General features: G+C 37.6%; 5 protein-coding genes across 5 annotated transcripts; 4 read left to right on the forward strand and 1 right to left on the reverse strand.

Moving 5' to 3' along the window:
• The first annotated feature begins 195 nt into the window (after nucleotides 1-195).
• On the forward strand, nucleotides 196-624 carry BDF20DRAFT_900963 (uncharacterized protein). The gene is made up of 2 exons (XM_053082774.1): nucleotides 196-284; nucleotides 350-624. The coding sequence occupies exons 1-2, from the start codon at nucleotides 272-274 to the stop codon at nucleotides 493-495; spliced, it is 159 nt and encodes a 52-aa protein (XP_052931023.1). The 5' UTR covers nucleotides 196-271; the 3' UTR covers nucleotides 496-624.
• BDF20DRAFT_982869 (guanine nucleotide binding protein, alpha subunit) lies at nucleotides 511-2,160 on the forward strand (the record flags this gene model as incomplete). Its single annotated transcript, XM_053085145.1, has 4 exons — nucleotides 511-937; nucleotides 998-1,136; nucleotides 1,216-1,706; nucleotides 1,791-2,160. The coding sequence occupies 4 exons, from the start codon at nucleotides 511-513 to the stop codon at nucleotides 1,979-1,981; spliced, it is 1,248 nt and encodes a 415-aa protein (XP_052931024.1). The 3' UTR covers nucleotides 1,982-2,160.
• Nucleotides 2,161-3,162: 1,002 nt separating this feature from the next.
• Nucleotides 3,163-6,981, forward strand: BDF20DRAFT_917652 (DNA-directed RNA polymerase III subunit RPC2; the record flags this gene model as incomplete). Its single annotated transcript, XM_053084594.1, has 5 exons — nucleotides 3,163-3,279; nucleotides 3,377-3,531; nucleotides 3,640-5,260; nucleotides 5,349-6,583; nucleotides 6,657-6,981. The coding sequence occupies 5 exons, from the start codon at nucleotides 3,163-3,165 to the stop codon at nucleotides 6,979-6,981; spliced, it is 3,453 nt and encodes a 1,150-aa protein (XP_052931025.1).
• Nucleotides 6,982-7,453: 472 nt separating this feature from the next.
• On the forward strand, nucleotides 7,454-7,745 carry BDF20DRAFT_917653 (uncharacterized protein; the record flags this gene model as incomplete). Its single annotated transcript, XM_053084595.1, has 2 exons — nucleotides 7,454-7,643; nucleotides 7,717-7,745. 2 exons carry the CDS (start codon nucleotides 7,454-7,456, stop codon nucleotides 7,743-7,745), a joined length of 219 nt encoding a protein of 72 aa, XP_052931026.1.
• A 123-nt stretch (nucleotides 7,746-7,868) lies between these two features.
• On the reverse strand, nucleotides 7,869-10,584 carry BDF20DRAFT_234404 (uncharacterized protein). The gene is made up of 5 exons (XM_053074975.1): nucleotides 10,223-10,584; nucleotides 10,008-10,157; nucleotides 9,458-9,934; nucleotides 9,336-9,389; nucleotides 7,869-9,261 (listed from the first exon to the last, which is right to left on the reverse strand). Exons 1-5 carry the CDS (start codon nucleotides 10,223-10,225, stop codon nucleotides 8,050-8,052), a joined length of 1,896 nt encoding a protein of 631 aa, XP_052931027.1. The 5' UTR covers nucleotides 10,226-10,584; the 3' UTR covers nucleotides 7,869-8,049.
• Nucleotides 10,585-12,957: the final 2,373 nt, after the last annotated feature.

A 12,957-nucleotide genomic window follows, 5' to 3' on the forward strand; every position in this document is an offset into this window, starting at 1 on the left:
TGCGTATTTTAAAGTTGCTTCCTTCTAGCTGCTATGTAATTGATTTAAGTATATGTATATAGTTTTCTGGTCAAAGAATCGATCAACATTATATTTGTTTACATTCATGCTGGTAGACAAGTCATTGCAACCATCTTCTTTTGATTCCAGCTTTATGAGGATGTAGAAGTGAAAGCCTTCTGCAGACAAAATTAGGGCTACTTTTTGCGTTACAAAAAGAAAAGTTTAAATTGAAACCTATATATGTCAATATCGTAGAACATCCCATCTTATGGAGTATTCAACTTTGAAAGGATTGGTTACTTGTTCCCTTTACAATTGACAGTTTTAAGGGAAGATCCAATCTTACCCGTACTGCTATGTCTTTTTTTCTTTCTTTGCATCCCCTGGATAGGTTTTTTCGCTCATATCCTTTCTAATCTGTTTACTATAAGGGTGTTAACAAAACAGAAGAAGCGTATACTTCTTTATCCAGAAATTGACTCCAGTTATTGACGAAACAACAAAATAATGGGACACCGTGTTTCTAAGCAACAGCAACAACATAATAATAACAGCAGTAACAGCAATCATAACAACAAGAAAGAAAAAAGACAGTCCATTGGACGAAGAAAATTGATAGGCAATCTTATATATCCTAATAGTAACAGTAACAACAGCAGCAAAAAGAGAAAATCGAGCAGCTTACAATGCAAACAAGAAAAAAGCGGAGTAAACGTACTGGTCTTGGGCGCTAGTGGATCTGGTAAGACAACTCTCATCAATCAAATACGGCTTATGAGCAGCGATAACATTTCCAAGGAAGAGAGACTTGAATATCGTACCGTTATCCTGTTTAACATTATTGAAGCCATGCAGTCTATTCTAAGTGCCATGAACAAATATGATGTACCCATTGACTGCGTACACAGAAAGGCCGTAGCAGAGAAATTGCTACGTATTGATTTGGACAGAATTATAGCATTGGAAAAGACAACAACGCCGCTATTGCTATTAGAAGAAGTAAATCCATTCCCGACAACTCTAGATATTTTCAGATCAATCCGATCATTATGGAAAGAGGAGGGTAACATACAATTACTGTACGATACCCGGCACGAATACCAACTGTCAACCATCAATGATACAGCAGAGTAGTAAGTTTGTAATTCTTTGACAAGTTGTAGCAGAGTATATATTATAAATCTATAACTATTCTGTATAACTTAAATATAGTTACTTTGAGCATACGCTAGAACATGTCTCATCTTCTAAAGAAGCTCTCATCAATTATTTACCAACAGATCAAGAAATCCTACGAGCCAATCGAAAAACAACATCTATCGTAGAGCATTCTAATATATCCTTTAAACAAGTAACGGAAGGATCAGACGCAGGTAGTAACATAACAACCTACGATTACAGCTACTATAATATTCTGGATGTCGGCGGATTGCGATCTTATCGCAAGCAATGGGCAGAAGCCTTCGCATACAAATCTCTTTTCTCTACTCTTTTATTTATGGTGTCTCTATCAGAATACGATCAATGTCTATTAGAAGATTCGACAACAAATCGAATGCAAGAAAGTTTACTCTTATTTGAATCAATCTGTGATTTGCAGTATTTTAAAAAGTCGTCCATTATTCTGTTCCTCAATAAGACTGACGTATTTAAAGAAAAGTTATCGTCAAGTCCATTGTATGTTTATTTTCCACATTATAAAGGTAATATTATCATTTCAGGACTTTCAGCCCACTATTTGTCCAAAGTATATGTATTAATCAATGAAATACTCATTTTGAGCTCAGGTGGCGATCACTATGAAAACGCATGTCAATTCATACTAGGACAATACAAAAAGATCACGGTGAAGTCACCAAACAAAAAGATATATACACATTTTATATGTGCTTTAGATACCGTGGACGTGCAACTGGTGATGAGTGCCCTCCACGAAGATATTATTCAAATCAGTTTAGACCAGACTACTTTACTATAACACTGTTTCATCTGTTGATATATTGTAAGCTTTGACACATACTGATAGAAAAAAAGGGGTGGAGCTCACATTCAATAAAAGCTATGCATTTCTGAGAATGATAGATATTACATGAAGTAAACTTGAATTGGAAGTAACTTTACGTACGAAAGTCAAAAGTTTTTGACCCCTCTCACTCGTCCGATTGACTTTCTGTAGAGTTACTCGATGATATGAATTAGGCTAATGACCTGAATACATATATAATTCAATCTAATATTGGCGCATTTCTTAAACCAAAGTTTTATCGAGTAACTTTCGATAGCTATTGTCCAGAAAACGACCAAAGAACCAAAATTGTTGCAAGTAATAACTGTATGGGACTACTTAAAAGAGTTGCTGCTGTAAACTAATGCTTGATACATTGACATCAAATTTTCGAATGGGTTTAAACGGAAACGACGATAAACCGTTCTTAGCGAACTTCTTCTCGGTCTCATGCATGCTACCCAAAATGCTCTACCATTTCAGTTGTATCTAGGTACAAGGTCCACTTTGGGCCCTCTTTTCGAATCAACATTAACCATATCGACTGTGTCGCTGTATGCTGCTATTCACATGCTCGGCAAAATGATTTAATTGAATCACCTAGACAAGCTTAGAGGTAAACAACACGAGAGCCTTACCATGTTTGGTTTTCTCGAGAACATTTATTTTAGACGTAATTCTTTTCAGGTCCTTTTTCTCTGGAACTCAGTATTATATTAAATGAGTAGAACTCCTCTGTTACCAGCTGGTCATGATAATACTTTGTCCAAGTATTAAACCTAATTAAAGTACTTTTACAAGAAATAACTCAAAACACAACACTGGGGGTGTTTACTATCCAACACTATGTGATTTTCTCAATGCTGAAGTGCTTTAAACTCAAGTTGCAATTAAATAGTATTCTCTTGCTTCCAAAAAGCTTGGCCAATTCTAATTGAAAAATTTCTGTTGTTTTAAGGCTGAACTCGTCAATGCTTGATTAGAAAAACAAAGGTAGCTTCATTGGAAGGCGAAATGTCAATTCCAATTTCTTGTCTGAGTGGTGGCTTGGAATTACTTTCTCTTTGAATTTCAGATAACTGTCAAATGGTTAAAGCAGCACATTTTCATCTTTAATATTTTCTTTTTCAACCTGACTTATTCCACATATTACAATGGCCGATGCGATGGTTGTAGATCCAGTCAACAATCTTGACAAAAATGGGTTCGAACCCTTAAAGGCAGAATTTTATGAAGGAAAGCATATTGCTGAACCTATCAAAGAAATCAAGGTATTATATCCTATAATGGCCACAATTTTATACTTCAACGGCAGTAGGTCGACGTTCATAACGGACAATAATTTAATTCGATTCTTCCGTGCTGTAGGACAAATGGAAGTTATTGCCAGCTTATCTGAAAGTGAAGGGTCTTGTTAAGCAGCACATCGACTCCTTCAACTATTTCGTCGATGTTGATCTAAAGAAGATCATCAAGGCAAACGAAAAAGTAACTTCCGATGTTGATCCTCACTTTTATTTAAAGTAAGCATGACTACATCAAAAGATACAAAAGGGAAACAACTGATTCAATGCTCACATTTTTCTGTTCATCGATTGATTTTTCGCATAACCTTCTCGAATCCACCCCAGATATACCAATATTCATGTCGGTATGCCAGAACGTACTGATGCCAACGCTGCCAATAAAAGCTATACACCTCACGAATGTCGGCTTCGTGATCTTACCTATTCCGCCAACATCTATGTCGATGTCGAATACACCCGTGGACGTCAAATTGTTAAAAGAAAAAATGTTATGATTGGTCGTCTTCCAATCATGTTACGTTCATCGCACTGTGTTCTCACCGGTAAAAATGAAGCCGAGCTTGCTCGTATGAAGGAATGTCCTCTTGACCCCGGAGGATACTTCGTTGTCAAGGGTACTGAAAAGGTCATTCTTGTGCAAGAACAATTGTCAAAAAATCGTATTATTGTCGACTTGGATAAAAAGGGCGGCATTATTGCTAATGTGCAATCATCAACCCACGAACGTAAATCGAAGACAGCCGTTTACGTGAAGAACGGGAAAATTTATTTGAAACACAATTCCATTTCAGAAGATATACCCGTTGCGATTTTTATGAAGGCATTGGGCATACAGTCAGACAGAGAAATTGCGCAGTTGGTCTGTGGTAATGATCATGATTTGAACGACGCCTTTGCAATTAATATCGAAGAAGCATCTCGTTTGAGAATCTTCACACAGCTTCAGGCCCTGGATTACATTGGCGGCAAAGTCAAGGTGAACCGAAAGCTGTCCACAGTACGAAAGACACAAGCAGAGGAGGCATTGGAAGTCTTGGCTACCGTCATCTTTTCTCATGTCCCGGTAGATAATTTGAATTTTAGAGAAAAGAGTATTTACGCAGCCGTCATGATTCGTCGTGTTCTTGTCGCAATGATTGATGAAGTGCAGGTTGATGATAGAGATTACGTTGGTAACAAACGTTTAGAATTAGCAGGTCAATTATTGTCGTTGCTTTTCGAAGATTTGTTCAAAAAGTTCAACTCGGATCTGAAAATGAATGCAGACAAAGTTTTGAAGAAACCCAACCGAACTCAAGAGTTTGATATCTTTAATCAACTTATTTTACACGGCGACCATATCACCAGCGGATTCATTCGGGCTATTTCTACTGGTAATTGGGTGTTAAAGCGTTTCAAGATGGACCGTGCGGGTATTACCCAAGTTTTATCTCGTTTATCTTATATCTCAGCATTGGGTATGATGACTCGTATTACATCTCAGTTCGAAAAAACCAGAAAAGTATCAGGTCCAAGAGCTTTGCAACCGTCACAGTGGGGTATGCTTTGTCCTTCTGATACACCTGAAGGTGAAGCATGTGGTTTGGTCAAAAACTTGGCGCTAATGACTCACATTACAACTGATCAAGAAGAAGAGCCCATTCGACAAATTGCCTTCTCTTTAGGCGCCGAAGATGTAAATATGCTAACCGGTGCAGAACTTTTCCTTCCCAATACATTTATTGTCTTTTTGAACGGTAATATTCTGGGTATCACGCGTCGCGTGCAACAATTTGTTAAGAATTTCCGTCGTCTACGTCGTGCTGGTCGTATATCGGAATTTGTCTCGATCTTTGTCAATACACATCAAAGAACCGTCAATTTATCTTCAGATGGTGGCCGTATCTGTAGACCACTGATTATTGTAGAGAACGGTAAACCTACTGTGAAGCAGCATCATATTGATGTAAGTCCGATTCGCCTCTGTCTTTAATCAAATGGATAGTCTATTGTATTATATTCACACATTTGGTTTCAATTCTTTAATTTGATAGGATTTGATTGCAGGAAAGTTGGTTTTTGATGATTTCTTGAAAATGGGCCTTGTTGAATATGTTGATGTCAATGAAGAAAGTGATGCCAACATTGCTATTTACGAACAAGATATTATACCACAGACTAGCCATTTAGAAATTGAGCCTTTCACCCTTCTTGGTGCAGTAGCTGGTCTGATTCCCTATCCTCATCACAATCAATCTCCCCGTAACACTTATCAATGTGCTATGGGTAAGCAGGCCATCGGTGCGATTGGTTATAACCAGTTGAACCGTATTGAAACCTTGATTTACCTCATGGTCTATCCTCAACAACCCATGGTCAAGTCCAAAACCATTGAATTGATCGGTTATGACAAGCTGCCCGCTGGTCAAAACGCCACTGTTGCTGTTATGAGTTATTCTGGTTATGATATTGAAGATGCCTTAGTCCTTAACAAAGCAGGTCTGGATAGAGGATTTGGCCGTTGTCAGGTGATGAGGAAATATGCTACCTTAGTAAAGCGTTATCCCAACGGCACACATGATCGTTTGGCTGATCCACCTGCGCCTGAATCTGATATGTGGAATCCTAGTTACGATGCTTTGGAGCAAGATGGTATTGCTGGCGTCGGTGAACCACTCGAAGCGGGCTCTATCTATATTAATAAACAAACACCTGTCAGCGCTGGTATTGATGCAGCTGTACCTGGAGCATCTCATAGTGTTGCTTACAAAGCAGCTCCTATGCGTTATAAATCTCCTCAAACCGGTTATGTTGATAAAGTCCTCTTTAGTACTACTGAATCTGATCAAACACTCATCAAGGTTAATATTCGACAAACACGTCGTCCTGAATTGGGTGATAAATTCTCTTCTCGTCACGGTCAGAAGGGTGTGTGTGGTATTATTGTTCAGCAAGAAGATATGCCTTTCTCAGATCTAGGTGTCAATCCTGATATTATCATGAATCCTCATGGTTTTCCATCGCGTATGACTGTTGGTAAAATGATTGAATTGTTAGCAGGTAAAGCAGGTGTTTTGGATGGGTCGCTACAGTATGGCACAGCGTTTGGTGGCTCGAAGGTAGAAGATATGAGTCGTATCTTGATCAGTCATGGCTTCAACTATTCTGGTAAAGATTATGTCACATCTGGTATTACTGGTGAGCCACTCTCTGCATATATTTTCTTCGGTCCCATCTATTATCAGAAATTAAAGCACATGGTTATGGATAAGATGCATGCTCGCGCAAGGTAAGAAAAGTGAAAATAAGATTTAGTTGAAGATGACATAGACTAACGTTCTGTTTTTCTGTATAATCTGCAGAGGTCCTCGTGCTACGCTTACGCGTCAACCTACAGAAGGTCGTTCAAGAGATGGCGGTCTTCGTTTGGGTGAAATGGAACGTGATTGTTTAATTGGTTATGGTGCTTCGCAACTCTTACTTGAACGTCTTATGATTTCCTCTGATGCTTTCGAAGTTCATGTATGTGATAAGTGTGGCTTAATTGGTTATGCCGGCTGGTGTCAGTTCTGTAAGAGTTCGAAGTATATGAAAACGATGAATATACCCTACGCTGCTAAGTTACTCTTCCAAGAATTAATGGCAATGAACATCTCACCTCGACTTATTTTAGAGGACGCTATCTAACAGAAAATGCTACCTATATCATATAACTATCTTTATTTCTTTCCATGCAACAGAAGTTTGTACATACGCTTAAACACATTAATTAGAATCCTTATTAAAATCATATTTGTTGTATCTTAACGAAGAAAAGAAAATGCATTAATATCCGTGCTTTTTGCATGAACAAGTTGATAGAAGTGAATTTTAGCCAATCAAAAGTATGCCCGTTTAGCTTCTATTCTGCTCAGCAAAAAACTCGGGTTTTCTTCCATTCTTTTACTTACCTTATTACTTTGTCACACTTTATTAGACAATATGTTGAAAGTTTTAGCTTTGATTGTATGCTTATTTATTATTTCGATTACCGGTAAGGCAATAAGTCAGTGTCAGGCAGCTCAGAAACAAAAGATGATAGAATTGATGTATATTTGTTTTCTGTTTCCTATTACCGCTTTTTTGATCTGCTCATGCAGCTTCTGATGTTGATTACATTATGGCATTGAAATCACCTGTAACCCAAGAGACCTACTCTCAAGCAAAGGAAGATGTTATAGCAGTAGGGGGTAAAGTTACTTATGAATTCCGTGCTGCTTTCAAAGCTTTATTGGTCAGATTTCCCAAAGAGCATATTAATACATTAAGTGCAAAGCCTTATGTTGACTTTATTGAAGAGGATAAATCAGGTATAAATGTGAAAGGATTTGATATTGAGACAATACCCTTCTAAACGTTAATTATCTGAACATTCATCGGTAGTCCATACATATGACAACATTCCAGAATGAAGAAACAACTAGCATGTACTATCTTACCTATTTATGTATTTATAGCTTCATTATCTGATATATCATTATTACAAGGATTTGCTCATATATTCACAATATCTTAAGGCACAGTCTCTCGACCCCTTTTACTGCTACTATATTCTCTTGGTCAATAAATTTGGTATCTCATAACATTACTAGTTTTTTTAAAAATTATTTGTAACAAGCTTTGGAGGCGGGGTTTTGAGGATATGTACAATGGAATGGTAAGGTTGCATGACTATCATCTGTTAAAATAGGGAAACGGGTATCTATAATTCCCTTTTCAATCGAGGTTATCAGTGTTATGTGCCGCCAGCAGCACATCATGTTTATGGATAAGAGAATTCGCAATATGCAATGCTTCTTTGACCGAAGCGTCATTTGCCTGGATAAAATCATATACTTCGTTATGATTGCCGTCTTTATCCGTTGTAACTGCAGAGCTACCGCTGTTGCTTGTACTGCTACTATTAGTACTCTCCTCGTCTTGACCCTCTCCATTCTCATCTGACCAATCAGTGCTGTTATCACTATTTTTACTTGCTTCTTCATGCAGTTGAAGCTCTGTTTCCACCAGGCAGTCGGTAGAAAGGCAATTATTCTTCTTTTTATAATCCGAGTCTTCATCAATAAGTTCATATAGCAACATGTAAGGGTTGGCTCGCATAACATCGTCTATGCTGCACTCATCCACCTTTGTATCCGAGATTCTATACCATACATTTTGGCATTTCCACTCCTCGCCGTTGGTCATAGCACTGTATGATGCTGTACTGTGACATTCGTGACATTTGCATTGTTTGGTATAAATTCGACGCTTATAAGTAACAAAATGGCCGAAGCTATGACTACCATAATGAACTATCACACTCATAAGACGATATATCAGATTTCCGCCTGCTCCTCTCCTTCTACTTCTTATTAGTGTAGTATTATCGTCATTACTTGGTGTCGAAATTGGTATATTGGGTTGTGTATGTAATGTGCCGTTGGTACAAAAAGGTGACATATCTAAATATTCAGGATATATAATTCGACAGGCGTTTTTATAAACAGCACCAGTAGTATGAAAAGCTGATCGGTTTATGTGTAAACAAAGTATTTTAGGTGGTTTTGCTAACATGACTTGCTTTGTACTCATCCGACTGATTGATTTAACAAGTGGCAATTTAATCCTATCATTGGCCTGATCGCCATCATCATCTTCATCTATTCGCCCAGCCTTCAACCTGTTGATAATCTTTTCTTTGATTCTTTCAATATGAACAATTTGTGTCAATAGTTCCTTTTTCTTTTTGTTGCTACTGCTAATATTAGATTCACTCTTGCTCTTTTTTCTGAGATTATTTGATCGTTTTAATTCATGCTGAAGGGCCTCTATTTGTACCGATAATTGTCTGATAGTCGTTTCAAATGAACATCGTCTACAGCTAGCGTCCTGAAGATATTCTATCTCTGTGAACTCTGACAGACACTCTTCCAAAGTTGCCGTATACTAAATTTTAACTTGAGATTAGCTTGATAACCAAGCAAAAGGACTAGCTGATAGTTAGATATGCTCGCCCCTACCTTTCTAGGAACGTTCAGTTGAATGTTATTGAAAGTAAAATGTCGAATAGCACCCTATCAAGCACGTTTCATAGATTAGGTATCCATAATAAAAGGTGATTATAATAACAATGTATACTCACTGTGTAGCCACATTGCATGCAAGAAAGCCTATTCGCCAATAAACCGGTGAGAGGGTTTTCCAACTTGCTACTGCTACCGTGGATGTTCGATGACATTTTTATATTTCGCTGTTGCTGTCGTCGTAAACAAGCTGATCGGGTAATGTAGCCTTTCAATGTTTTCGGTCTTAACAAATCCTTCAATCCTCCACCTATTCTTTCGGTTATTGCCGTTCTATGTCCTTCTACCTCCATTGCACTTGCTACCAGTTGAAAAAATTCCTGTGCATCTTGTTGTTCGCGGCTGATAATACGACGGTTGGATGATAATGCCGTAACAATATCCGTAGGCCGAATAGAGGACCGTCGATTGAGTGGTTTGGTAAGTGTTCGGATTGTTTTTAATAAAGAACGTATTACTGGTAATGGAACACCATTGGGTACTGTATGACTAACATGCTCTAAGTAAATATGTAAATGAGGTAGAGACGATAAAGCCTATTACCCATATTCAAGTTAATAACCATACTTCCAGCTTCATTCAATCTGATCGCGTATGAAATGTACGAACCTGTAAGACCGAATTCATAAAACATGAGTTGCCTGTGTTGACTAATCCCGTGACAAGTGCAAACTCAATATTAGCTTCCACTTGTGAGGATACGCAGATATTTGAAGCTTCCGCTGATTTTGCAAGTTCGCTTTCTATGGACAAATAAAACTAATAATGAGTTTCTAACGGCCTTTTTCTTATAACACTTCCAATCGATCATGATTTTTTTTTACCATTTAACCGTTTAGACAGATCATCATAGTATTTTTGTGGTCGGATATACACCATCAGTTGAGGAATGTGGAAAAAAACAAGTATTTGATATATAAAGGACACAACAGAATTTGGTAATAGATAAATAGTGTCTTCGTGAACTACAGTTAATCGTTGTAAGATGGGTAACAGAAAGGCGATTAAGCCTAGCACTGCCACTGTAAACTGAGAAATAGCGGACACTTTTGCGGCCAGTTCTTGAAGTCGCTCAAACGACCACTCCATATTGAGAATATTAACTGCAAAAAATTACAGAACTAATTGGATATGAATGTTTAAGGTAAGTAAACTATGGTTAGGCACTAAAAAATAGAAATGTCTGAAGAGGCACAAAGGAAAACCCCCACATGAGTCCGCATCTCAAAGAAAATAAAAATGAAAAAATGTACACCAACTCCGCCATTTTCTACAAAACGACATGAACAAGACAGAGAGAAAATCTAAAGTTTTGATAGTCCAGTTCTCTCTGACAGATATGAGAATGTAGTTTTGTCAGAGAATACGCCTTTGATCGCTTTCATTGTAGTCTTCCTGCAGCCAACTGTGTATATTTGACGGGGGCTCAGTTATGAAAACAGAAGAGACATGTTTGAAATGTCACGTTCTCATTGGTTATACTGATGATTGTGCATTCGTCTTGCCACACTTCTGCGAACCTCCTAACCCCCTTGATTCTCCAGTCAACAACGGTGCTATACGATTAATAGACATCAATGGTTCAGCTGAGGTTCTTTTTTCTCTGCCTCAAAAATCACAAAACAATGCCAGTAATTTACCGTCATAAGCTGCTTAAGAGTGGGCTTACCTCCTCCATGTGGATAACATTTACATAACAGAGCCTATAAAATATTGTTTGCTTGGATTTCTGTGCAACTTGCAGCTTGCTTTATTAACACTTAATTCAAGTAAAAGAGGTAATCAGCAAAGACAACAGTACCATTATGATTCAGTTAGACGAGCAGCATCCTTTATTTTTTTGCTTGTTTGGACCATTGCTTTCAAACGGCAAAATTCCAGTTTTGTTGTTTTAGGCTGCTTGCATTCTCCACTGCCGACTACCTTTTTTTCTTCGAACATCTGACGCCTCGTGGTACGTTTTCCTTTCCATATTTGTCTCTATTACTGCATTCTTTGGTTCAAAAAGATGTCTTCACGTTCTGAAGACATATCCTTGGCTTCTTTCTAGCTTTCTGGCTTGCTTTTCCGACCGCTTAATGTCTGTCTTATGAGACTTCGGAATCACTGCTACCAAAGTCAACTCAGAGAACATCCTTATCTTCGAAGGACATCAATTACAAGTAGATCTTTCTTTATTCCTACTCCTAATACACTTTACAACAAACACTTGATTGGTCCTCATACAAAGTTGAGACCGGCGCTTTTGCAAGATGGTGAAGTACCGCTTCAAAAGCTGCACCTTTATACCATACTCCATTTATAAAATTCTTTGGTTAGTTGAATTGTTCATTTATTAAACTAAGGTCAGAATGATTACAAACAGTGGGTAAAGTCCAACAAATCAAATTGTGAAGCGTCGAGCAGCAAGCTTTAAGTTCTACTACTGAAGAATTACAGGCACTTCAGTTACTCCCAAATTGTCCCATGCAGATAATTGCAAGTCAATACATCATGGTCTTCATTTCCTCAGACGATAGTAACGTCTTCTTTTTGCTCAAATTTTACTCAGATCGTAAACGATTTGGCATTAATGAACAGCATCATTCTAACATGGTGCACGAAGCTCTGAACCACTCACGTCTCTTTCAAATCTAATGAGATCGCTGTAAGCTATTCTACCTTTTTTATGATAGAAAAAGTGGGTCTTTCAGCAGCACTTAAATCACCTCATAACAAGGAAGTTAAAAGTCCTGTTCCTGATCCGCACGTTATCTCTGTTAAAATGGGAATATAACGTGCACTGGCGTAGTCTCAGCCGTTGTCGGCTGCAAACTATGATAGAAGGGTTTCTGCGAAATGATAAATTATACTTTTCTCATTGAGATAACGATACCCATAAGAGTTGAAGAAGATATCACCAAAAAAATAGAGAATCATATGATTATTATAGTCAGTCGCACAATTTTAACCATATCATTTAAAGACTACCAGCATAGTGGTGACAACAAATATTTGTGCTATGTCGAAACTCTGATTAATCATCAACTGTTAGGGCATAGGTTTCAAGCTTTCTAATTAAAAATGAAAATAAACGTTGCTATAATTGGAGGCAATGTCGCCAAATGAGAATTATTGCCTGTCTCAAATCATCATCGAGCTCAAGGCATATAAAGTTTCTGAGCAAATTTGATGTTGCTCTATAAATTTTATTAACCTTGATCTGATCATCTGAACGCTGTCAACCCAGCTGCATTTGTCTCAAGCCCTATTTTTCATTAATGAATGAAGCATATATAGTTTTCCAACAAAAATAGGATTTAATCGGGATCAGCAAAAAATTGCTATGTTTAAAGAAGCTTGTCCCACTGTGGAGCCAGTCAGCTATCTTGTATTTTATGTACCAAGTCTTTTCGATGCATTCTGCAGAATATGAGTTTCTTTTCTAGATTTTTCCAAGGTTGTCTTCCATTTAAGCAACATCTTTAGGTGATGAATTTCTTAAAATCTTTTGCGTAGTTCATTTAAAATGACAATCGCTTTTTCTTTTTATTTATGAAGTCTCTTGATCAGAACTTAA

The sequence above is a fragment of the Mycotypha africana genome (genome assembly GCF_025528875.1).
Source record: "Mycotypha africana strain NRRL 2978 chromosome Unknown BDF20scaffold_16, whole genome shotgun sequence".
Taxonomy (NCBI): Eukaryota; Fungi; Mucoromycota; class Mucoromycetes; order Mucorales; family Mycotyphaceae; genus Mycotypha; species Mycotypha africana.

Bases quoted from the DNA above. Each gene is read 5' to 3' on its own strand.
- BDF20DRAFT_234404 (XM_053074975.1), bottom strand. The intron at 9,935-10,007 runs GTTCGTACATTT...TATGGGTAATAG, and splicing joins TTATGAATTCGGTCTTACAG to GCTTTATCGTCTCTACCTCA. The intron at 9,390-9,457 runs GTGAGTATACAT...CGTGCTTGATAG, and splicing joins GCATGCAATGTGGCTACACA to GGTGCTATTCGACATTTTAC.